At 41.6% G+C, this 25,453-nt stretch overlaps 1 protein-coding gene and 1 long non-coding RNA gene across 2 annotated transcripts; one reads left to right on the top strand and one right to left on the bottom strand.

Annotated features, from left to right (window-relative positions):
- Nucleotides 1–499: 499 nt before the first annotated feature.
- Nucleotides 500–10,246, bottom strand: LOC139560511 (zinc finger protein 180-like). Its single transcript, XM_071377373.1, has 2 exons — nt 9,595–10,246; nt 500–3,178 (listed from the first exon to the last, which is right to left on the bottom strand). The coding sequence occupies exons 1-2, from the start codon at nt 9,998–10,000 to the stop codon at nt 2,217–2,219; spliced, it is 1,368 nt and encodes a 455-aa protein (XP_071233474.1). The 5' UTR covers nt 10,001–10,246; the 3' UTR covers nt 500–2,216.
- A 3,692-nt stretch (nt 10,247–13,938) lies between these two features.
- Nucleotides 13,939–24,327, top strand: LOC139560522 (uncharacterized). The gene is made up of 2 exons (XR_011671964.1): nt 13,939–14,880; nt 24,186–24,327. It is a non-coding gene; the product is annotated as an uncharacterized lncRNA (long non-coding RNA).
- Nucleotides 24,328–25,453: the final 1,126 nt, after the last annotated feature.

Genomic DNA, 25,453 nt, shown 5'->3' with positions numbered 1-25,453 from the left:
CATCCTGGTAGATCTGAACCTACTGCAGCTTGGAGTGATCAGATGACAGAAGTCACATTTAGGTGCCAGGTGTAACTGAGGCTGTAGATGCTCCATATCCATTACTTTGAGTGTTATATATGTGTTGCAGGGGCAGTCAAGAAATGGAATAGCAATGCCACAGAACATGACATAAGCAGAGCTATGGGAGACCACCTCAAGCCCCTGGTAGAGCCGGGGGTGGTGTTTTCCACTCCACCACGCCTTCAGCAGACTTTAAGAGTTAGATGGATCTGTTTGTTTGTTTTCAGTAGTTGCATCCTTTAATGTATTGTTGATTTCAACAAATGAACTGGGTTGGTTGAAAAGTGGTAGTAAACGTACGTACCATGCACTATTTTAACATAGCTATGTTTTTTCATACTAAGATGGACAAAGGTACAATACGTGTTGCTTTTGCACATATTTGTTCATTGGTTTAGCAGGAGTCTGTTGATGGGTTCATTTGTTTCACAATATGTTAAAATCAAAACAAGCTTTATTTATACAGCACATTTCAGACATGGATGCAACACAATGGCTTCACAGAAAAAGAAAAAAAAAAAAATATTTACCACAAACATAAGAGGATAAAAAACAAGATTAACAACTGAAAGACTAATGAGCATCCTAAATGTCATCGATTAAAATAGTAAGAATTGGATGCAATATCCAACCCAAAATAGAAGCTTGTTTTACTACATTGTTTGTTGTTCCGTTCCCCAGCAAGAAAACCAGAAATGTTTCTTAAACAGAAGAGGGAACTAACAAAGAGTCACTGACAACAACCAAAACTAAACAGGTGTGGTTTTAGGAGGGGCTCTGAAAGACACTATGGGGGTGTACACTGAAAGTTGACTAGTAACAACAACTGGGACCTAAAAGACACCCATCATTAGACCCACTAAATCTGCCCAAGAAGAGGCAAACAAAAGAAAAACCCACACCAAACTTACAGACTGGAAGCAAACCAAAAACGTCTAGCAACTAAAGGTATTGACTCTCCACATCTATCAAGACAATTGGAGCACTGGGCCAGACACTCTTAAATAGAACCTGAGCAGCTCAGGTGAACCACCTTCCCACTAACGAGATGGACAAGCCAGCACAGGTGTAACACATACTGACTAACGAGGTGACACCAATCAGTGCGCCCTACATGCTAAAGTCCAACCTCAAAATATAAATGGAAAAACCAAAGCCTGTAACACCTTCCCCCCTAAGACAACAAATACATCCTATATTTTTGTTGGACAAGTTTGCTCACCACCAACTGAAAACAACTTCCATTTAACATTATAATCAACTACAAGGCTTCAGCTTTACCTATATAAACATGGCTGTCAACAATTAAAAACACGTATTTCTAAATAATAATATACAATTGTATCTTTTCTCCTTTTTCTTTCTATAGAATCCTAAAACTCACTAGCTTCTAGAACTCTCGTCCCTTGGAACGAGCCCAAACAAAACTCATCTACAATACAAAAAAACGTGCAGTCAAAATAAATTATGATCCATGGCAACGCATATTGATTTGGGGGGAAATCAGGTTGAACCTGCTCTTGAAACTAACACAACAAAACAAAAAACACATGGAAATGGGAGATATCTTTTACCTCACTGATTAGAGGACAACCTGCAGAATACAGTCAGCTACATTCTGGAGTGATGCATTTAAATTTAGGGGTCGCTAAACAAAGGAACGCAATACTTATTTGTCATCACTCATCGAAATCATGTAGAAATCAATTGTGCGAGATGAGGTTGCACGTCCTGTTAAAACTAACTGCTCAAAAACCACACGGAAACTGGGAATAATGTGTACATCACTGGTTAGAGGACAATTTGTAGAAAACAGCCAGATACATTTTTAAAGTGGGATTAAAGTGGGTCGCCAACGCGGTAAGTGTAATAGAGCTCTTTTTTGTTAAATCTCATGAATAGTACTCTTTCAATTCAGAGCCTGGATTTTTCCCCTGAGTCATGCAGAAATCAATTGAACAAGGGGCAAACATTTAGGGTTCTACATTGTGACATTCATTAAAATACTTCTTCTACAATGTTAAAACAATCTACATTGTGATATTATTTCACTGATATCATGAAACAACTCCTTCATGTATGTATTTTCTGATGTTTAATCAGAGATCTTTAATCAGAGTATCTTGTCACATTGATCGCAGCTATGAGATTTCTCACCTGTGTGTGTTCTCTGGTGCGCTATCTGGCTGTTTGAGTAAAACGCTTCCCACATTGAGCACAGAGACATCGTTTCTCTCCTGTGTGTGTGTTCTCTGGTGTATCTTCAGATAGCTAGAAGCAGCAAAACTCTTCCCACATCGATTACAGCTATATGGTTTCTCTCCTGTGTGTGTTCTCTGGTGTATCTTCAGATAGCGAGACGTCGCAAAACTCTTCCCACATTGATTACAGCTATATGGTTTTTCTCCTGTGTGTGCTCTCTGGTGTACCTTCAGATCACCAGATATGATAAAACTCTTCCCACATTGATCACAGCTAAAAGGTTTCTCTCCAGTGTGTGTTCTCTGGTGTGCTTTCAGGTTGCCTGACTGAGTAAAACTCTTCCCACATTGAGCACAGCTATATCGTTTCTCTCCTGTGTGTGTTCTCCGATGTACTACCAGGCCCTTTGACTGAGTAAAACTCTTCCCACATTGATTACAGCTATAAGATCTTTCTCCTGTGTGTGTTATCAGATGTATCTTCAGATATCCAGATGTAGTAAAACTCTTCCCACATTGAGTACAACTAAACGGTTTCTCTCCTGTGTGTGCTCTCTGGTGTATCTTCAGATAGCCAGATGAAGTAAAACTCTTCCCACATTGAGTACAGCTATAACTTTTCTGGCCTGTGTGTGTTCTCTGGTGCACTATCAGGCTGCTTGACTGAGTAAAACTCTTCTCACATTGAGTACAGCTATAAGGTTTCTCTCCTGTGTGTGTTCTCTGGTGTATTTTAAGTTCAGATGAAAATTTGAAATGTTTCCCACAGTCAGAGCAGCAGTGAGATTTCTTCCCTCTGGGTCTCTGCTGGTGTTTCTTGAGGAGCTCTGATCTGGAGAGACTCTTCTCTGACGTGTCAGCATCATGATGCTGTTGAGGCTCCCCAGAAGATCCACGATAGTCACGTCTCTCTCCTGTGTGAAAGATAAAGTCAGACAGGTGGTTAAAGGCCCGCAACAGCAGAAATTCACTGTTTATTTGAGGTAAAAGGTGATGCCTGAAGTAAAGGAAAATAATGTATTGAGGTTGATTTGCACGACAACGAAGAATTGGTTCGAAAAAAGGGGGCCTCTGTCGTTTGGAACTGGTTTTGCTTTAAGATATCCGACCTCGACCAACAAACAGCACTATGTAAGTTGTGTTGACGCCAAAGGTGGAAACACCAGCAATCTTTTTCACCACCTGAAAACCCTGCATGTGCACGAATATGAAGAATCTACCAGAATGCGTGCAACAAACCCCCAGAGCAAGTCCCAAGACATCTTCAAGCCAGACCCGCATTTAGGTATCACCATTCCATTAGTGGTGACAAGACGACCAAGAAGTGGAATAGAGATAACGAGTTCAATTACGTATCACATAGCGAAAGACATGGAACCAATTGTATCTGTGGAGAAAGATGGTTTCAGAAAGTTGATTCGAACTCTAGACCAAAGATACGAGATCCTGAGCCGTAAATACTTCAGTAAAACATGTCTGAACTCTACACAGAACGTCGGGACAGAGATGCCAAGGAAATACGTAATGCTGCATTCTTCTCTACCACTGCCGACTTACGGTCAAGCTGGACCACAGAGCCATACATTAGCCCCACAATTCATTACATTGATGACAACTGGAAGCTGCGAAGCAAACGCCTTCAGCCCTCTTATTTCCCAGACGAACACACCGGATAAATAATTACAGCTGGACTGAGGTAGACACTTTCATCCTGGGGCTTGAAAGAGTCGCGTCAAGTATGTATGACTACCGACAGTGGATGGAACACGGTCAAAGCATTGGAGCTGAACAAATGGACAAGACAGTGGATGGAAGATGGTTAAAGCATTGGAGCTGAACAAATGGACAAGACAGTGGATGGAAGATGGTTAAAGCATTGGAGCTGAACAAATGGACAAGACAGTGGATGGAAGATGGTTAAAGCATTGGAGCTGAACAAATGGACAAGACAGTGGATGGAAGATGGTTAAAGCATTGGAGCTGAACAAATGGACAAGACAGTGGATGGAAGATGGTTAAAGCATTGGAGCTGAACAAATGGACAAGACAGTGGATGGAAGATGGTTAAAGCATTGGAGCTGAACAAATGGACAAGACAGTGGATGGAAGATGGTTAAAGCATTGGAGCTGAACAAATGGACAAGACAATGGATGGAACATGGTTAAAGCATTGGAGCTGAACAAATGGACAAGACAGTGGATGGAACATGGTTAAAGCATTGGAGCTGAACAAATGGACAAGACAGTGGATGGAACACGGTTAAAGCATTGGAGCTGAACAAATGGACAAGACAGTGGATGGAACACGGTTAAAGCATTGGAGCTGAACAAATGGACAAGACAGTGGATGGAACACGGTTAAAGCATTGGAGCTGAACAAATGGACAAGACAGTGGATGGAACACGGTTAAAGCATTGGAGCTGAACAAATGGACAAGACAGTGGATGGAACACGGTTAAAGCATTGGAGCTGAACAAATGGACAAGACAGTGGATGGAAGATGGTTAAAGCATTGGAGCTGAACAAATGGACAAGACAGTGGATGGAACATGGTTAAAGCATTAGAGCTGAACAAATGGACAAGACACAGACTACACATTACTATTGGTAAGTTTAAACGTCCAAAACACAGAGCAGGTAGAAAAATAACGTAACTTAAAAACAACATAACTTAAATTGCAGAATAACTATTGTATTCTTTATCTCCTCTGTTTAAAGTTATAGCTGACTACACTGCCTGATCCTTCTTATACGTTAAGCAGAATATATACCGCTATGCAAATCTATCATATTTGTAATTTGTAAATGTGTGCAATATGCAAACATTACATTGCTTTTATTTATAATTTACACATTAGCCTCTGGTTTCAATATATCCTCACTCTTTCAATAATAAATATCCTACTATATAAATGATCCTGTTCTCTAAAGCAATATAGCTCTCTCAATCACAACAGTAGTATGTAAATCTATAGATGGATTAAATGCAAGGAAGTGGTCAGCACATTTTTCTATAGTTGGAAGAAGAAGGCCCTGACAAGTGCACAGGATAAACTGAGCCTGCCCCTCAACAAGCTCAACACGGAATCCACAGGATAAACTGAGCCTGGCCCTCAACAAGCTCAACACGGAATCCACAGGATAAACTGAGCCTGCCCCTCAACAAGCTCAACACGGAATCCACAGGATAAACTGAGCCTGGCCCTCAACAAGCTCAACACGGAATCCACAGGATAAACTGAGCCTGCACCTCAACAACCTCAACACGGAATCCCCGATAAGGTGGGGATCTCCACTGCAGATGATGGAAACAGTCCTGGAGCAGGAAAAGGCCGTCACACAAGTCCTGGCAGCAGAAAACAACAACACAGCACCTTGCACCCTCCTGGCAAGACATTGAGGTCTTTGAATACAACAGCTTATCAACAGCTCTAACAATTTGACCCCCACAGGAAATCTACACTGGCAGTTATAGAAAGACCCATTTACTATATAACCATTGATTCTTGAAGAATATACACTACCGTTCAAAAGTTTGAGGTCCCTTAGAAATGGCCTTGTTTTTGAAAGAAAAGCACTTTTTTTTGTCCAATAAAATAACATCAAATTGATCAGAAATACAGTGTAGACATTGTTAACGTTGTAAATGACTATTGTAGCTGGAAATGGCAGTTTTTTTTCATGGAATATCTACATAGGCATACAGAGGCACATTATCAGCAACCATCACTCCTGTGTTCCAATGGCACGTTGTGTTAGCTAATCCAAGTTCATTATTTTAAAAGGCTAATTGATCATTAGAAAATCCTTTTGCAATGATGTTAGCACAGCTGAAAACTGTTGTTCTGATTAAAGAAGCAATTAAACTGGCCTTCTTTAGACTAGTTGAGTATCTGGAGCATCAGCATTTGTGGGTTCGATTACAGGCTCAAAATGGCCAGAAACAAATAATTTTCTTCTGAAACTCGTCAGTCTATTCTTGTTCTGAGAAATTAAAATGAAGGCTATTCCATGGGAGAAATTGCCAAGAAACTGAAGATCTCGTACAACGCTGTGACTACTCCCTTCAGAGAACAGCGCAAACTGGCTCTAACCAGTGTTGGATTCGGGCTAAACTTTGAACATTGAGATATTAAAGACATGATAGATCAGACGCAGAGTATATAAAGGAGTGAGATCTGTAGAAAGACAGAGTGGCTGTGGAATGTGCTGGGTGGACGGGAGGAGATCACAGGATAGCTATAGGGGAAGCGGATGGACATCTGTGGATTAAGCGAAGGAGGGGTTGATGTCAGGAGGTCAGGTCAGATCCCCTGAAGGGAGTAATAAGGGTTTAGTATCCTGTTACCCTCTTCCTGTCGAATCAGAAGATGTAAGGATTGGAGAGAAGGAGGAGTGTCCAAAGTGGGGTATGTAAAGACCCTTTGGGAAGAATTCAACTTGGTTCAGCTTCTCTAGTGTCTGTGAGTTATCTGAAAAATTAGAACCAAACACCAGAATATAAAGAGGAGCGGGAGGCCCCGGTGCACAACTGAGCAAGAGGACAAGTACATTAGAGCGTCTAGCTTGAGAAACAGACACCTCACAAGTGCTCAACAGCTTAATTAAAACACCAGTCTGAAAGACGTGACTCCGGGATGCTGGCCTTCTATGCAGAGTTGCAAAGAAAACTACATATCTCTGTCTGTGTTGTTTTGCCCATCTTAATCTTTCATTTTTATTGGCCCGTCTGAGATATGGCTTTTTCTTTGCAGCATCTCGGAGTCGCCTCTTCACTGTTGACGTTGAGACTGGTGTTTTGCGGGTACTATTTAAATGAAGCTGTCAGTTGAGGACGTGAGCTTTTCTTTCAAAAACAAGGACATTTCTAAGTGATCACAAACTTTTGAACGGTAGTGTAACTTATAAATGCCTCAAATATTTAAACTGTATTACCCCATCAGAAACCAAAACATAACCAAAACATTGTATAACTCCACTGTATAGCCTCGAAGCCTGGTTAAAACTATACTTTTGACCTTATGGATGACCTTATCCTTGTATTTATAGTGTAGTGAATTCAAGGGGTAGCCCTGAGCTGAACTCAAACCTGGGTCCATTGACTCTCAAGCCAACACCTTATGACTGTTACGCCAAGATGTCTGAACTTCTTGACGAGGTCGCTAGGTGTTGGGTTACGGTTGCTACAATAGCTTTCTCTATGAATGTGAGTGTGGTTACATTTCTCCAGCCCCCATCCCTCAACTATTTACCAAACCAAGTCTCAGGGCTTACAATTTGAGAACGGTAACAGTTCCCCAGAAAAATCTGCAGTTGAAACAATAACAAAGCTGTCATTCCACCACTGTTTTGCTAATAAGATGATGATGGGGCTGGAGAAATGTAACTACTCTCAAATTCATAGAAAGACCTATGGATGCAAGAATTGACCATCCATGATATCAACATTATAGTTTTAACCATGTTGAGGCTACAGTGTTGGTTTACATTGTTTCTAAACATTGGAGTAAAAAAAGCTTATTTGGGGTTCTGATGGGGTACAACAGTTGAACTAAGCTCATGAGGCATGTGTTATATTCAAGAATCAATGGCAATAAATAAACAAATTTAAAAAGTCTGAATATAGATGTAGCTATTGAATATTTCCCCTTTAACACCACACATTAGGTTCAACAACTGCAGTTTGAGCCTGTTTTTAAGACTCCTCCATTTTTAAGCCTCCTCCCTAAGTTTGTTGTATTCACTGCTTTAGCACACTCCACCCTGATGTCCTAGCACTGTCTGAATCATTGCTTAGTGCTTTGAAATTTCCATCCCAACTACAACCACTTCCGATAAGATAGAACTTCATCTGATCATCAAAGGTTAGTGATTAATTTTATCTCTATTTCTGCTTTTTGTGACTCCTGTCTTTGGCTGGGAAAATGACTGTGTTTGTCTGTGATTTTGCGGTGACCTATCATAATCGTTTGTGGTGCTTTCGCTGAAAAGCCTATTTGAAATCGGACACTTTGGTGGGATTAACAACAAGATTACCTTAAAAATGGTATAAGATACATGTATGTTTGAGGAATTTTAATTATGAGATTTCTGTTGTTTGAATTTGACGCCCTGCACTTTCACTAGCTGTTGTCATATCGATCCTGTTAACGGGATTGCAGCCATAAGAAGTTTTAACAAACCTCAAAACGAGCTTCAATGCCATACAACACTCCTTCCGTGGCCTCCAACTGCTTTTAAATGCTAGTAAAACTAAATGCATGCTCTTCAACTGATTGCTGCCCGTCCAGCATTACTACTCTGGACAGTTTTGACAACTACAAATACCTAGGTGTCTGGTTAGACTGTAAACTCTCCTTCCAGACTCACATTAAGCATCCCCAATCCAAAATTAAATCTAGAATCGGCTTCCTATTTTGCAACAAAGCCTCCTTCACCCATGCTGCCAAACATACCATCGTAAAACTGACTATCCTACTGATCCTTGACTTCGGCGGTGTAATTTACAAAATAGTCTCCAACACTCTCCTCAGCAAACTGGATGTAGTCTATCACAGTACCATCCGTTTTGTCACCAAAGCCCCATATACTACTCATCACTGCAACCTGTATGCTCTCGTTGGCTGGCCCTCGCTACATATTCATCGCCAAACCCACTGGCTCCAGGTCATCTATAAGTCCTTGCTAGGTAAAGCCTTGCCTTATCTCAGCTCACTGGTCACCATAGCAACACCCACCTGTAGCACGCGCTCCAGCAGGTATATTTCACTGGTCATCCCCAAAGCCAACACTTCCTTTGGCCGTCTTTCCTTACAGTTCTCTGCTGCAAATGACTGGAACGAATTGCAAAAATCACTGAAGCTGGAGTCTTATATCGCCCTCTCCAACTTTAAGCATCAGCTGTCAGAACAGTTTACCGATCACTGTACCTGTACACAGCCAATCTGTAAATAGCACACCCAACTACCTCATCCCCATATTGTTACTTATCCTCTAGCACTTTTGCACCCGAGTATCTCTACTTGCACATCATCATCTGCACATCTATCACTCCAGCGTTAATGCTAAATTGTAATTATTTCGCCTCTATGGCCTATTTATTGCCTTACCTCCCTACTCTTCTACATTTGCACACACTGTACATAGACTTTTATATTGTGTTATTGACTGTACGTTTGTTTATGTGTAACTCTGTTGTTGTTTTTGTCGCACTGCTTTACTTTATCTTGGCCAGATTGCAGTTGTAAATGAGAACTTGTTCTCAACTGGCCTACCTGGTTAAATAAAGGTGAAATAAATCAAATACATTTTTAAAAAGACAGTACTTACTAGTGTTATCCACGGCCCGTTCATCGTTAGAACCATAAGATGCCTTAACATGCCTTTGGGAAACCGAGCCCAGATATCCAGTTTCCTCCTCTTCATCCTCCAATGTGACAGTCATCTCCCCCTCCTCCTCCTTCACTCCAAAAACAGCATCATCCTCTTTCTCTTCCTCCTCTTCTTTTACTGTAACATCCTCCTCCTCCTCTTTCACTCTGAACGCGTCTTCCTCTTCTTCAACTGAAACGTCTTTCTCTTCTTCTTTCACTGTAACAGCCTCACCCTCTACTTGTGTTTGTATTTTGACATCCTCTTCCTCCTCTTTAACAACAACGTTCAGCCACAGACCCTCTTTCTGCGTCCAGCAGACCTCATCTTCTATAGCAGGAGGAGAGTAGCTAAGTGAGCTCATGGTCGGGAATGCTAGCTAGCTAGGCTAATGCTAACTTAACCAGCCCGCTGGCTGACTAATAACAACAACACCGTAAATATGAAATTAAATCGGATAACTAACTAGACGACAGAAGAGGGTTTAAAACACAGTGGCTAACATACACGAACGCGTCTAAAGAGCTTTATTGGTTCGGCTATTTTGGCTAGCAAGCTACCAAGGTGTCTGACTAACCGTTGCTGCTGTTGAAAGAAGCGTTCCGTCCACTAGATTGGACGTCACACTAGCAGCATTGCCTTAAATTCCCACAATGCCATCTGTTGACTGGAGTGGGTAACGCAGTTGAGTAAAATCTATAATTAATTTTCAGACAAAATGTTAAAGGGTAGGAAGCATGAGTTTTTACTCACCAGTGTAACAACACAGTATGGTTACAGACTTAGTAACTTAATTGTAGTCATTCTGACTGACATCTGGAATCTATTATGGATTTGGGGGATTTTCCCTGACATCATTCTGTATGTCTTTGCTCTTTTGATCTGCAGTCATGTTTCAGTTGGGTTTTGTTAGTTGGGTTCTAACTGGTCTCCTGTAGTTGGGCTCCAGCTCGCTGACCATAGTTAGTTGGCTAAATAGCTAATGTTAGCTGGCTGGCTAAGATAATTGCATATAGCTCAGACCCACTGGCTCCAGGTCATCTACAAGGCTATGCTAGGTAAAGTGCCGCCTTATCTCAGTTCACTGGTCACGATGGCTACACCCACCCGTAGCACGCACTCCAGCAGGTGTATCTCACTGATCATCCCTAAAGCCAAAACCTCATTTGGACGCCTTTCCTTCCAGTTCTCTGCTGCCTGCGACTGGAACGAATTGCAAAAATCTCTGAAGTTGGAGACTTTTATCTCCCTCAACAACTTGAAACATCTGCTATCCGAGCAGCTAACCGATCGCTGCAGCTGTACATAGTCCATCGGTATATAGCCCACCCATTTACCTACCTCACCCCCATACTGCTTTTATTTATTTACTTTTCTGCTCTTTTGCACACCAGTATCTCTACTTGCACATGATCATCTGATGATTTATCACTCCAGTGTTAATCTACTAAATTGTAATTATTCGATTTATTGCCTACCTCCTCATGCCTTTTGCACACATTGTATATAGATTCTCTTTTTTTCTACCATGTTATTGACTTGTTTATTGTTTACTCCATGTGTAACTCTGTGTTGTTGTCTGTTCACACTGCTATGCTTTATCTTGGCCAGGTCGCAGTTGCAAATGAGAACTTGTTCTCAACTAGCCTACCTGGTTAAATAAAGGTGAAATAAAAAATGTAAATAAATAAAAAAATAGCTAACATTCTTTGATATTTGGTTAGATGGCGTTATGTATTTCCAAAACTGTGGTTTACTTTAATCACTCAAGTCATGAGTGCAAACGATTGGTTTAATTTGAAGTTATTTCTGTTGTAGTTTACATCATAGGGAATAGGCTGGTCCTCCATATTACATCACACCTGACTTTGGCATTCTTTGGAATTCTGATTGGTTTCATGTAAAAGCTGTAACTTTGCATTGGGACTTAAAAAATATTTAATTTGATATTTTATAAACAATACAAAACATACACATACAAATTACAATATCATACAAACTTTAACTACATCACACCAGCCCAGACCCAATAGAACACACCCCCATCTCCATTAACTACATCAAACCTGCCCAGACCCACTAGAACACACCCCCATCTCTATTAACTACATCACACCTGCCCAGACCCACTAGAACACACCCCCATCTCCATTAACTACATCACACCTGCCCAGACCCACTAGAACACACCTCCATCTCCAGCGCCTGCACCACTCTCCGCCACATAGCCTCAAACTAGACCATTTGATTTCTCTCTATCCCCCAGACACTAGACACTTGTCTCCCACTCCCTGCCGCTGAAAAACACCCCTACAGCATGATGCTGCCACCACTCTACCATAAAGGTCTAATTGGTGGAGTGCTGCATAGATGGTTGTCCTTCTGGAAGGTTCTCCCATCTCCACAGATGAACTCTAGAGTTCTGTCAGAGTGACCATCGGGTTCTTGGTTACCTCCCTAGCCAAGCCCCCCCGAATTCTTATTTCGGCCGGGTGGCCAGCTCTAGGAAGGGTCTTGGTAGTTCCAAACATCCATCCATTTAAGAATGATGGAGGCCTTTCCAAATAATGTCCAATCAATTGAATTTACTACAAGTGGACTCCAATCAAGTTGTAGAAACATCTCAAGGATGATCAATGGAAACAGGATGCACCTGAGCTCAATTTCGAGTCTCATAGCAAAGGTCTGAATACTTATTTAATAAGATCTCTGTTGTTTGTTTTTTTATAAATTTGCAAACATTTCTAAAAAACGGTTTTCGCGTTGTCTTTCTGGGCTATTGTGTGTAGATTAATGAGGGTTATTGATTTAAATGTTTTATTGTTTATTTTTTTCACTGGCTGCATTTACTGGCTACATTCACTAGCACCATTGTTCTTATGTAATATAACCATATACAATGTTTTAAAGTGATGGACTGTGCCATCCCCACGGCCTCCGCAATGGATCAGTCCACTCAGACAGGTCTCCGCAATGGATCAGTCCACTCAGACAGGCCTCAGCAATGGATCAGTCCATTCAGACAGGCCTCCGCAATGGATCAGTCCCCTCAGACAGGCCTCAGCAATGAATCAGTTCGCTCAGACAGACCTCCGCAATGGATCAGTCCACTCAGACAGGCCTCCGCAATGGATCAGTCCACTCAGACAAGAGCCTCCCAAATGGATCAGTCCACTCAGACAAGAGCCTCCCAATGGATCAGTCCACTCAGACAAGAGCCTCCCAATGGATCAGTCCGCTCAGACAGGAGCCAATCAGACAGGAGCCTCTCAATGGATCAGTCCACTCAGACAGGAGCCTCCCAATGGATCAGTCCACTCAGACAGGAGCCTCCCAATGGATCAGTCCACTCAGACAGGAGCCTCCCAATAGATCAGTCCATTCAGACAGGTGCCAATCAGACAGGAGCCAATCAGACAGGAGCCAATCAACCAAACACACAACCAGTCCACTATATGGGGTCAGTCCTAGTACAGTCGACCAACAGCCAATCAGCCAAACACACAACCAGTCCACTAAATGGGGTCAGGTGACCAACAGCCAGTCAACCAAACACACAACCAGTCTACTAAATGGGGTCAGTCCCAGTACAGTCGACCAACAGCCAATCAGCCAAACACACAACCAGTCCACTAAATGGGGTCAGGTGACCAACAACCATGCAACCAAACACACAACGAGTCTACTAAATGGGGTCAGTCCCAGTGCAGTCGACCAACAGCCAATCAACCAAACAAACAAACAACCAGTCCACTAAATGGGGTCAGTCCCAGTACAGTCTACTAAATGGGGTCAGTCCCAGTACAGTCTACTAAATGGGGTCAGTCCTAGTACAGTCTACAAAATGGTGTCAGTCCCAGAACAGTCCACTACATGGGGCGGCTTCTATGAACTGTAATTCAGTAAAATATTAGAAATTGTTGCATGTTGTGTTTATTTTTGTTCAGTGTATATATATATATATATATATATATATATATATATATATATTCCAAAGTCTGACATTGCTCAATCTGATATTTCTTATAAAAAATATATTTTGGATTTGTGTGTTTTGTTTTGTTTTGTTACATTTTACTGCACTAACTGTTGGATCTATTAACGTAAGCATTTCGCTGCACCTGCAATAACATCCGCTAAATATGTGTACATGACAAAGACCATTTGATTTGATTGATGTGCTTGTTTTCATGACATAAATGCTTCAGAATTCACAAAAAGTGACGTCATAGAGTCTCATAGAACACAACGTATCCGATCTCCTAAGCCTGTGTTCACCACAGACCCTATTTTCCGGGTTTATCCAAAAACCCTACAAAAAAACGAACCATGGCAGAGTTAGTGCCTACAAAAAGACGCCATTAATATTTATCTTTATTGGCGTCTTTCAGCGATGCATTCAGGTCGCCTGGACGTTTGCTACGTGGAACGGTTTGTGCTGAACGACACGGTTTGCCAAAACGTTATTGTACGTTCTTGAACAGACTTTGAGATACGTTTGCTCCGTTCGGTGGGTGTGCCAGGGTGTGACTTTAATCAAGGACTGATGTATTTAAAAGGAGCTGTGCATGTTTAACACATTTTTAACCCGTTGTTCCAACTGGTCGTTCAGTACAGTACCATTTTTGTTCGATTGAACGTTGTATTACGTTTGTATGTACTGAACATAACCCAGTCGATACTGCCAGTGTGACGTGTAATCTAGTGGACGGGACGCTTCTTCAAGAACAACAACAGTTAATCAGACACCTCGTTAGCGTGCTAGCCAACATCGCAGAAACATTGAAGCCCTTCAGGCCGTTTCAGTGTCTATTTGCCACTGTGTTTAGAACACACTTCTGTCGTATCTACTAGTTACCCCATTTAATGTAATAGTTACGTTGTTAGTCATCTAAATTAGCCTAGCCCTGAGCTCATGCGAACTAGCTAGCTAACATCCCCGACCATGAGTTCACTAAGCTACTCCCCTCCTGTTAAAGAAGACGAGGTCTGCTGGACGGAGAAAGAAGGTCTTTGGTTGAACGTTGTCGTGAAAGAGGAGAAGGAAGAGGAGGCTGTCACAGTTAAAAAATAAGTTGATGGTGAGGCTGTTTCAGTTAAAGAAGAAGAGAAAGACGCATTCAGAGTGAAAGAGGAGGAGGAGGATGTTACTGTGAAAGAAGAGGTTATAGTTTCGGAGTGAAGGGGAGATTACTGTGACATTGAAATATGAAGTGGTGGAGATGGGAGATCTGATTAACATCAGTAAGTACCCCATCAATTTGTTTTTAACTTCGGATATTCGGAGTTCTCTCGTCAATACCTCTTCGATGGAGGGCCCTAGGATGACTGATATGTGTAGAATCAGACGACGTAGAGAGCAAGCTGCCCCTTGTCTTCTCCGTTCCGTTTCCAAAAAGTGACATAACATATATGTTTGAGAATGGTCTATCTGCTGACCGCAGACTGGGGGGCACGGCATGTAGTGATTTTTGTGTAGTGATGATTTACTGCACACCGTGCCCCCCAATAGTGCCATGCGAGAGTTGGGTTGGCTACACCAAAGATTATGGATATACTGACAAGATGTCTCTCCGCCCTAACAAGGGGAGTCGGTTGTCCACAAAGCGACACTGCGGGTTGTCTAGCTCCCACCTATTCTTTCTTTTAATTTGTTGAATACATCTTATTATTGTAATCTGTTGTTTATATACTATGAGGGTTGTTGTCGTCAACCGCCTGTATTCAATGGAGAGAGATGCTAAGCTACTAGCATGAATATGCATAGCGATCTGGAGACAACTTATAGTGTTTTTTATCAAAGTTGTCGGTATGTCACGTGTCCACAACTTAATCATTACGAAACTTCTGTTAGATCAAGTAAACCTCACGTAGCAAATAAGCCATTCATTTTGTTGTTGACCAAATTCGACACTTTCCACATTGGGTTGATAATTGTTTCCACTTGGATACAACCTACTGTAGCCTACTGGCATGACCTAGAGAGTTACAACCTACTGTAGCCTACTGGCATGACCTAGAGAGTTACAACCTACTGTAGCCTACTGGCATGAACTACAGAGAGATACAACCACTGGTATGCAAGCATTTCTAAACTTTTTTTTTCTCACTTTTATGGGGTATTGTCTGTAGATTGAGCACTTTTTAAAATGTAATCCATTTTAGAATAAGGCTGTAACGTAACAAAATGTTGAAAAGGGGAAGGGGTCTGAATGCATGTATGTTGTATGTTCTAGGGGTGTCCCAGATATAAAAAATATAATATTTTCTTTCTACATATTGATTGGTTGAAATGTTATGACATGTATTTTTCCATATAGACACACCCCATGTGTTTAATAAAATCAACTGTATGTGCGGAACTTGAACTGAACTGATGTTTCAAGCGTTTGATTAAATAATTAACACACACAAATTACTTGAGGAAGCCAGAGATCAATTTAACCAGAAGAAAATAACCAATTCCCGATCTGCTGCTGGCCGTCGTAAATTCTGATGTTATGCTCCTGAAGTTTCCAGTAAAATCGGCAAACTATTTCCATTTGGAGTGCCAATTTATCTTACCATTTCTACTGATCTTCGTACCAATTATGAACGAGTTACAACACCTGTTTGGCCCCGCCACTTCCTGGGTCAGTGAAGTGCGGTATTGAATTTAAGGACAAAATCCGAGTCTCACGCTCATCACCTGTGGAAGGCGGGGCTTCCAGCGAGGCGTGGATTTAATTGTAAATTGTACCTCGTTTCCCTCCTTCAGGGAACAGTAGTTATAGTCTTAACGTTAAGCTTGTCATATGATGAACGTAAATACTGGATCTTTCTGTCGGACAGTTTTTTGTATTCAGATCTCTGAAATGCTCTCTAACTACGTAACATTTAGTGTCTCCTTATGTTACGCTGGGAAAACAGTTTTCATGGGCACAGAAATACTAAATAATTTCAGAGTTTGATAAATCCGAGAGTCCCCTTAAGTTGATTCACAACACCCAAAATGATACTGTCATTAACGTGGTTCTTCAATAATTACACATAATACTTAATACTGTAGCTGTTTAGTTACAGTCACATGTTCAACTATCACCAGCTGATCCCGGAAATCAATTTCTGAATGACAAGCACATGACAAACATCACGACATGCAACAACAACCAAAGTGCTTCTTCATTCATTACTCTGGTAAAGACAGTTATGCTGTGCTCCATGTTGGATCCAACATCCCTAACAAATTGATGTTTATAATGTGTTTTTGTCTGCTTGATTTACAGTAGGGTCTTCTTAGTCTGTTTCAACACAGAGATACTTACCTCATAATGTGTAGCGTAGAGGTCGACCGATTAATCAGAATGGCTGATTAATTAGGGACGATTTCAAGTTTTCATAACAACCGGTAATCGGCATTTTTGGACACTGTTCATGGCCGATTACATTGCACTCCACGATGAGACTGCGTGGCAGGCTGACTACCTGTTATGCGAGTGCAGCAAGGAGCCAAGGTAAGGTGCTAGCTAGCATTAAACGTATCTTATAAAAACAATCAATCTTAACATAATCACTAGTTAACTACACATGGTTGATATTACTAGTTTATCTAGCTTGTCCTGCGTTGCATATAATCGATGCGGTGCCTGTTAATTTATCATTGAATCACAGCCTACTTCGCCAAACGGGTGATTTAACAAGCGCATTCGCAAAAAAAGCACTGTCGTTGCACCAATGTGTACCTAACCATAAACATCAATGCCTTTCTTAAAATCAATACACAAGTACATTTACATTTATATATTTTTATACCTGAATATTTAGTTAATATTGCCTGCTAACATGAATTTCTTTTAACTAGGGAAATTGTGTCACTTCTCTTGAGTTCTGTGCAACAGAGTCAGGGTATATGCAGCAGTTTGGGCCGCCTGGCTCATTGCGAACTGTGTGAAGACCATTTCTTCCTAAAAAAGACAGCCAACTTCGCCAAACGGGGGATGATTTAACAAAAGCGCATTTGCAAAAAAAGCACAATCGTTGCAGGAATGTACCTAACCATAAACATCAATGCCTTTCTTAAAATCAATACACAGAAGTATATGTTTTTAAACCTGCATATTTAGTTAAAAGAAATTCATGTTAGCAGGCAATATTAAACTAGGGAAATTGTCACTTCTCTTGCGTTCATTGCACGCAGAGTCAGGGTATATATATTTTTATTTTTTATTTTTTTATTTCACCTTTATTTAACCAGGTAGGCAAATTGAGAACACGTTCTCGTTTACAATTGCGACCTGGCCAAGATAAAGCAAAGCAGTTCGACACATACAACAACACATAGTTACACATGGAGTAAAACAAACATACAGTCAATAATACAGTGAAAAATAAGTCTATATACAATGTGAGCAAGTGAGGTGAGATAAGGGAGGTGAAGGCAAACAAAATATATATATAAATAAATAAAAATATAAAAAAGGCCATGGTGGCGAAGTAAATACAATATAGCAAGTAAAAAAACACTGGAATGGTTGGTTTGCAGTGGAAGAAAGTGCAAAGTAGAGATAGAAATAATAGGGTGCAAAGGAGCAAAATAAATAAATAAATACAGTAGGTAAAGAGGTAGTTGTTTGGGCTAAATTATAGATGGGCTATGTACAGGTGCAGTAATCTATGAGCTGCTCTGACAGCTGGTGCTTAAAGCTAGTGAGGGAGATAAGTGTTTCCAGTTTCAGAGATTTTTGTAGTTCGTTCCAGTCATTGGCAGCAGAGAACTGGAAGGAAGAAGATTCAGCAGATTCTTCCAAAGGAAGAATTGGTTTTGGGGGTGACCAGAGAGATATACACGTGCTACAGGTAGGTGCTGCTATGGTGACCAGCGAGCTGAGATAAGGGGGGACTTTACCTAGCAGGGTTTTGTAGATGACCTGGAGCCAGTGGGTTTGGCGACGAGTATGAAGCGAGGGCCAGCCAACGAGAGTGTACAGGTCGCAGTGGTGGGTAGTATATGGGGCTTTGGTGACAAAACGGATGGCACTGTGATAGACTGAATCCAATTTATTGAGTAGGGTTTTGGAGGCTATTTTGTAAATGACATCACCGAAGTCGAGGATTGGTAGGATGGTCAGTTTTACAAGGGTATGTTTGGCAGCATGAGTGAAGGATGCTTTGTTGCAGAATAGGAAGCCAATTCTAGATTTAACTTTGGATTGGAGATGTTTGATGTGAGTCTGGAAGGAGAGTTTACAGTCTAACCAGACACCTAGGTATTTGTAGTTGTCCACATATTCTAAGTCAGAGCCGTCCAGAGTAGTGATGTTGGACAGGCGGGCAGGAGCAGGCAGCGATCGGTTGAAGAGCATGCATTTAGTTTTACTTGTATTTAAGAGCAATTGGAGGCCACGGAAGGAGAGTTGTATGGCATTGAAGCTCGCCTGGAGGGTTGTTAACACAGTGTCAAAAGAAGGCCCAGAAGTATACAGAATACTGTCGTCTGCGTAGAGGTGGATCAGAGACTCACCAGCAGCAAGAGCGACATCATTGATGTATACAGAGAAGCGAGTCGGTCCAAGAATTGAACCCTGTGGCACCCCCATAGAGACTGCCAGAGGTCCGGACAACAGACCCTCCGATTTGACACACTGAACTCGATCAGAGAAGTAGTTGGTGAACCAGGCGAGGCAATCATTAGAGAAACCAAGGCTGTCGAGTCTGCCGATGAGGATGTGGTGATTGACAGAGTCAAAAGCCTTGGCCAGGTCAATGAATACTGCTGCACAGTATTGTTTCCTATCGATGGCGGTTAAGATATCGTTTATGACCTTGAGCGTGGCTGAGGTGCACCCATGACCAGCTCTGAAACCAGATTGCATAGCGGAGAAGGTATGGTGGGATTCGAAATGGTCGGTAATCTGTTTGTTGACTTGGCTTTCGAAGACCTTAGAAAGGCAGGGTCGGATAGATATAGGTCTTTAGCTGTTTGGGTCAAGAGTGTCCCCCCCTTTGAAGAGGGGGATAACCGCAGCTGCTTTTCAATCTTTGGGAATCTCAGACGACACGAAAGAGAGGTTGAAAAGGCTAGTAATAGGGGTGGCAACAATTTCAGCAGATAGTTTTAGAAAGAAAGGGTCCAGATTATCTAGCCCGGCTGATTTGTAAGGGTCCAGATTTTGCAGCTCTTTCAGAACATCAGCTGACTGTATTTGGGAGAAAGAGAAATGGGGAAGGCGTGGGCGAGTAGCAGAGGGGAGGGCAGTGCTGTTGACCGGGGTAGGGGTAGCCAGGTGGAAAGCATGGCCAGCCGTAGAAAAATGCTTATTGAAATTCTCAATTATAGTGGATTTGTCGGTGGTGACAGTGTTTCCTATCTTCAGTGCAGTTGGAAGCTGGGAGGAGGTGTTCTTATTCTCCATGGACTTTACAGTGTCCCAGAACTTTTTTGAGTTTGTGTTGCAGGAAGCAAATTTCTGCTTGAAAAAGCTAGCCTTGGCTTTTCTAACTGCCTGTGTATATTGGTTTCTAGCTTCCCTGAAAAGTTGCATATCACGGGGGCTGTTCGATGCTAATGCAGAACGCCATAGGATGTTTTTCTGTTGGTTAAGGGCAGTCAGGTCAGGAGAGAACCAAGGGCTATATCTGTTCCTGGTTCTAAATTTCTTGAATGGGGCATGCTTATTCAAGATGGTGAGGAAGGCATTTAAAAAAAATATCCAGGCATCCTCTACTGACGGGATGAGATCAATATCCTTCCAGGATACCTCGGCCAGGTCGATTAGAAAGGCCTGCTCGCTGAAGTGTTTCAGGGAGCGTTTGACAGTGATGAGTGGAGGTCGTTTGACCGCTGACCCATTACGGATGCAGGCAATGAGGCAGTGATCGCTGAGATCTTGGTTGAAAACAGCAGAGGTGTATTTGGAGGGCAAGTTGGTTAGGATGATATCTATGAGGGTACCCGTGTTTACGGAATTGGGGTGGTACCTGGTAGGTTCCTTGATAATTTGTGTGAGATTGAGGGCATCAAGCTTAGATTGTAGGATGGCTGGGGTGTTAAGCATGTTCCAATTTAGATCGCCTAGCAGCACGACCTCTGAAGATAGATGGGGGGCAATCAGTTCACATATGGTGTCCAGAGCACAGCTGGGGGCAGAGGGTGGTCTATAGCAGGTGGCAACGGTGAGAGACTTGTTTTTAGAGAGGTGGATTTTTAAAAGTAGAAGTTCAAATTGTTTGGGAACAGACCTGGATAGTAAAACAGAACTCTGCAGGCAATCTTTGCAGTAGATTGCAACACCGCCCCCTTTGGCCGTTCTATCTTGTCTGAAAATCTTGTAGTTAGGGATGAAAATGTCAGAATTTTTGGTGGTCTTCCTAAGCCAGGATTCAGACACGGCTAAAACATCTGGGTTGGCAGAGTGTGCTAAAGCAGTGAACAAAACAAACTTAGGGAGGAGGCTTCTAATGTTAACATGCATGAAACCAAGGCTATTACGGTTACAGAAGTCATCAAAAGAGAGCGCCTGGGGAATAGGAGTGGAGCTAGGTACTGCAGGGCCTGGATTCACCTCTACATCACCAGAGGAACAGAGGAGGAGTAGGATAAGGGTACGGCTAAAAGCTATGAGAATTGGTCATCTAGAACGTCTAGAACAGAGAGTAAAAGGAAGTTTCTGGGGGCGATAAAATAGCTTCAAGGAATAATGTGCAGACAAAGGTATGGTAGGATGTGAATACAGTGGAGGTAAACCTAGGTATTGAGTGATGATGAGAGAGATATTGTCTCTAGAAACATCATTGAAACCAGGTGATGTCATCGCATATGTGGGTGGTGGAACTGAAAGGTTGGATATGGTATAGTGAGCAGGGCTAGAGGCTCTACAGTGAAATAAGCCAATAAACACTAACCAGAACAGCAATGGACAAGGCATATTTACATTAAGGAGAGGCATGCTTTATCGAGTGATCATAAGGGTCCAGTGAGTAGAGGTTGGTTGGGGTCACGGCGATCCAGACAGCTGGCCGGGTAGCTGGCTATCGGTAGCAAGATAGCATAGGATGGAGGTCTATTTTTAGTCACCTCGTGCGTTTCCGTCGGTAGATTAGTGGGGTTCTGTGTGGTAGAGGGGATCAATCCAATTGGCAAAATAGATATAGTGACCCAAGAAAAATTGTCCGATATACTTATTCAGATAGCAGCCGATAAGACAGCTAACGATTAGCGGGCCCCAGATGAGCGTTCAGGTAACGTCGCGACGGAGGTGCCAGTTGGATAACTCCCTCGGGCAGATAACGTCGGTAGTCAGTCGTGAAGGCCCGGTGGGGCTCCGCATTTGTAGTAAAAAACGGGTCCGGATAGGTGATTGTAGCCCAGGAATGGCTGATGGAACTCTTCAGCTGGTTAGCTCCGGAATAATTTAAGTTTGCTCCGGGATCGACGTAAGCCAATAGTCACACGGTTTGCAGCTAGCTAGCTGCGAAATCAAGGTGTAAATGTCCAGAGCTTGCGGTTGAAATCCGGGGATATTGAGAAAAATAGGTCCGGTATGTTCTGGTCTGAGTCGCGTTGTACAAAAGTGCCGATAGATTATCGAGCTAAAGGAATAGCTGATGACCACAAAACGTGGGTAGTTGAAATACTAACGTTAGCCAGTAAACCGGCTAACTTCTGGGTAGTTTCTGGTTAGCTTCTGGCTAGCTTCTGGTTAGCTTCTGGCTAGCTTCTGGTTAGCTTCTGGCTAGCTTCTGGTTAGCTTCTGGCTAGCTTCTGGTTAGCTTCTGGCTAGCTTCTGGTTAGCTTCTGGCTAGCTTCAATTGTGAATTTTCAGATTTGAGGTAAATAATACTTTTTTTCTGTAATTGGTGAGGCGGGTTGCAGGAAAGCTTTTTGTAGTTGAGTTCTTGGATAATAAAATATATAAAAGATATGCGAAGAAAGGTGTAAATATATATATATACAGGACACGACAATACGAGGGCAAAATGACGTCTGAACTGCTATGCCATCTTGGAAGAAATTGTATGCAACAGTTTGGGCCGCCTGGCTCGTTGCGAACTAATTTGCCAGAATTTTACGTAATTATGACATAACATTGAAGGTTGTGCAATGTAACAGCAATATTTAGACTTATGGATGCCACCCGTTAGATAAAATATGGAACAGTTCCGTATTTCACTGAAAGAATAAACATTTTGTTTTCAAAATTATAGTTTCCGTATTTGACCATATTAATGACCTACGGCTCGTATTTCTGTGTGTTATTATATTATAATTAAGTCTATGATTTGATAGAGCAGTCTGACTGAGTGGTGGTAGGCAGCAGCAGGCTCGTAATCATTCATTAAAACAGCACTTTACTGCGTTTGCCAGCAGCTCTTTGCAATGCTTCAAGCATTGCGCTGTTTATGACTTCAAGCCTATCAACTCCCGAGATTAGGCTGGCAATACTCAAGTACCTATTAGAACATCCAATAGTCAAAGGTATATGAAATACAAATGGTATAGAGAGAAATAGTCCTATAATTCCTATAATAACTACAACCTAAAACTTCTTACCTGGGAATATTGAAGACTCGTGTTAAAAGGAACCACCAGCTTTCATATGTTCTCATGTTCTGAGCAAGGAACTTAAACGTTAGCTTTTTTACATGACACATATTGCACTTTTACTTTCTTCTCCAACAATTTGTTTTTGCATTATTAAAACCAAATTGAACATGTTTCATTATTTATTTGAGACTAAATTGATTTTATTGATGTATTATATTAAGTTAAAATAAAAGTGTTCATTGTTCATTCAGTATTGTTGTAATTGTCATTATTACACGTGTATATATATAAAAATCGTCCGATTAATCGGTATCGGCTTTTTTGGTCCTCCAATAATCGGTATCGGCGTTGAAAAATCATAATCGGTCGACCTCTAGTGTAGAGAACTGTTCCTTGATGGATAGGCTATTGTACAACACACAGCTATTTTCCTTTATTCAGGACATTTAGAATGACAACACATTAAGGAGTAGCCTAGTGGAATTATTGACAAAATTATCTGGTGATCCGGTTATGAAATGTCATGACAAAGACATTTTAGTTTCCATGTTTCACCTGAAATATTAAATTATTTATAGTCCTAGGTCTATATTGTTGTTAGGTGAAGTTATGGGTCCTACAGTAGGTCTATGGTATTGGTATAACTAGTGGTTTCCGCACTAGCAGGGAGGAGTTTCTGCAAACAAATTGCGTGTGCATCACCCTCGTGCGCCAATTTTAGCAAACACAGAAAGGGGCCTATATTGGAGACCAAAAGTCGTCTGGCACACTGCTTAGGATTTCAACAACTTGAATAAATTATTTCTAGTCTACAATCATCGATGTTAATACTAATGTGAAAACAAGACAAAATATGACTATAGTTTCTGACTTGACTGTCTTAAGACAATTGTCAAATAATTCTAACATTCATTACAGACGTCAATTGTTTGTACAACATCATGGCTACGCTGTTGGCATCACCTTTTACAGTGAATTTCTGCTTTTGTAGGCCTTAAACCACCTGTCTGACTTGTTGTTCACACAGGAGAGAGACGGGACTATCATGGATCCTCTGGGGAGCCTCAACAACATCATGATGCTGACGAAGCAGAGCAGAGTCTCTCCACATCAGAACACCTCAAACACCAGCAGAGACCCACAGGGAATAAATCTATTTGCTGCTCTGACTGTGGGAAACGTTGCAAATCTTCATCAGATCTTAAAATACACCAGCGAGTACACACAGGAGAGAAATCATACTGCTGCTCTGACTGCGGGAAGAGTTTCTCAAGATCAAATTCACTAAAAGTACACCTGAGACTTCACACTGGAAAGAAATCTCACCACTGTTTTGATTGTGGGATGAGTTATTTAAGATTAAAATCACAAAGTACACATAAGAATTCACACTGGAGAGAAACCTTATAGCTGTGATCAATGTGGGAAGAGTTTTACTATATCTGACTATACATCAGAGAACACATACAGGAGAAAAACCATATAGCTGTACTCAATGTGGGAAGAGTTTTACTCAGTCAAGCAACCTGTTATCACACCAGAAAACACACACAGGAGAGAAATCTTATAGCTGTAATCAATGTGGGAAGAGTTTTACTACATCTAGCCATCTGATTGTACACCAGAGAACACACACAGGAAAGAAACCTTATAGCTGTTGTCGTGGTAATTTCCTGTATTACTAAATGAGGAGAGTTTACAAACCACACACAAGTCAGAGTTATATTTTAAAGTCCATCTTTAATGATATGAGCTTCACCATAGCCCTTTGACTCTCAGATCAATTCAGTGTCTATAAATCAATTCTCTGAGAGTCCTTACAAAAGAATACTTAGTATCTTTTATAGCCAAGATACACCCCTCTCAACTCACATGACGAACCACAGATCTTAGGAACTTCAGAAAGGGCCTTTTACTTGAGAGAGGAGTATCCCATAGCCAGATAGCATTAGCTATAAATTATCGTTCAGTTTGGTCTCTTAGACGAGGTTCTACTTCTCGTTCTTGGTACTTCATAGTACCAAAACATTACCTCATCCAATTCTAGATACTCCCATCTCAAATACACCCCCTCCTGTACAAGCTCACGGAGGGGTGTGAGCCTCTAGGTCATATACTAGGTCAAGAGAAGGGCAACATCAGAGGGGACATACAATAGTTACAGACACATTCACATATGAAGACAATGTTCAAACCTGACTTCTCCCTTTCTGATATTCTGCATATTACCAGACATGTAAAAGACAAGCCTGACCTCTCCCCTCTCTGGGCCCCAAGTGACTTTTCCGTCGAGAA

This window comes from Salvelinus alpinus, chromosome 30 (genome assembly GCF_045679555.1).
Source record: "Salvelinus alpinus chromosome 30, SLU_Salpinus.1, whole genome shotgun sequence".
NCBI lineage: Eukaryota > Metazoa > Chordata > Actinopteri > Salmoniformes > Salmonidae > Salvelinus > Salvelinus alpinus.
This window is presented reverse-complemented; position numbering and strand designations above follow the sequence as displayed.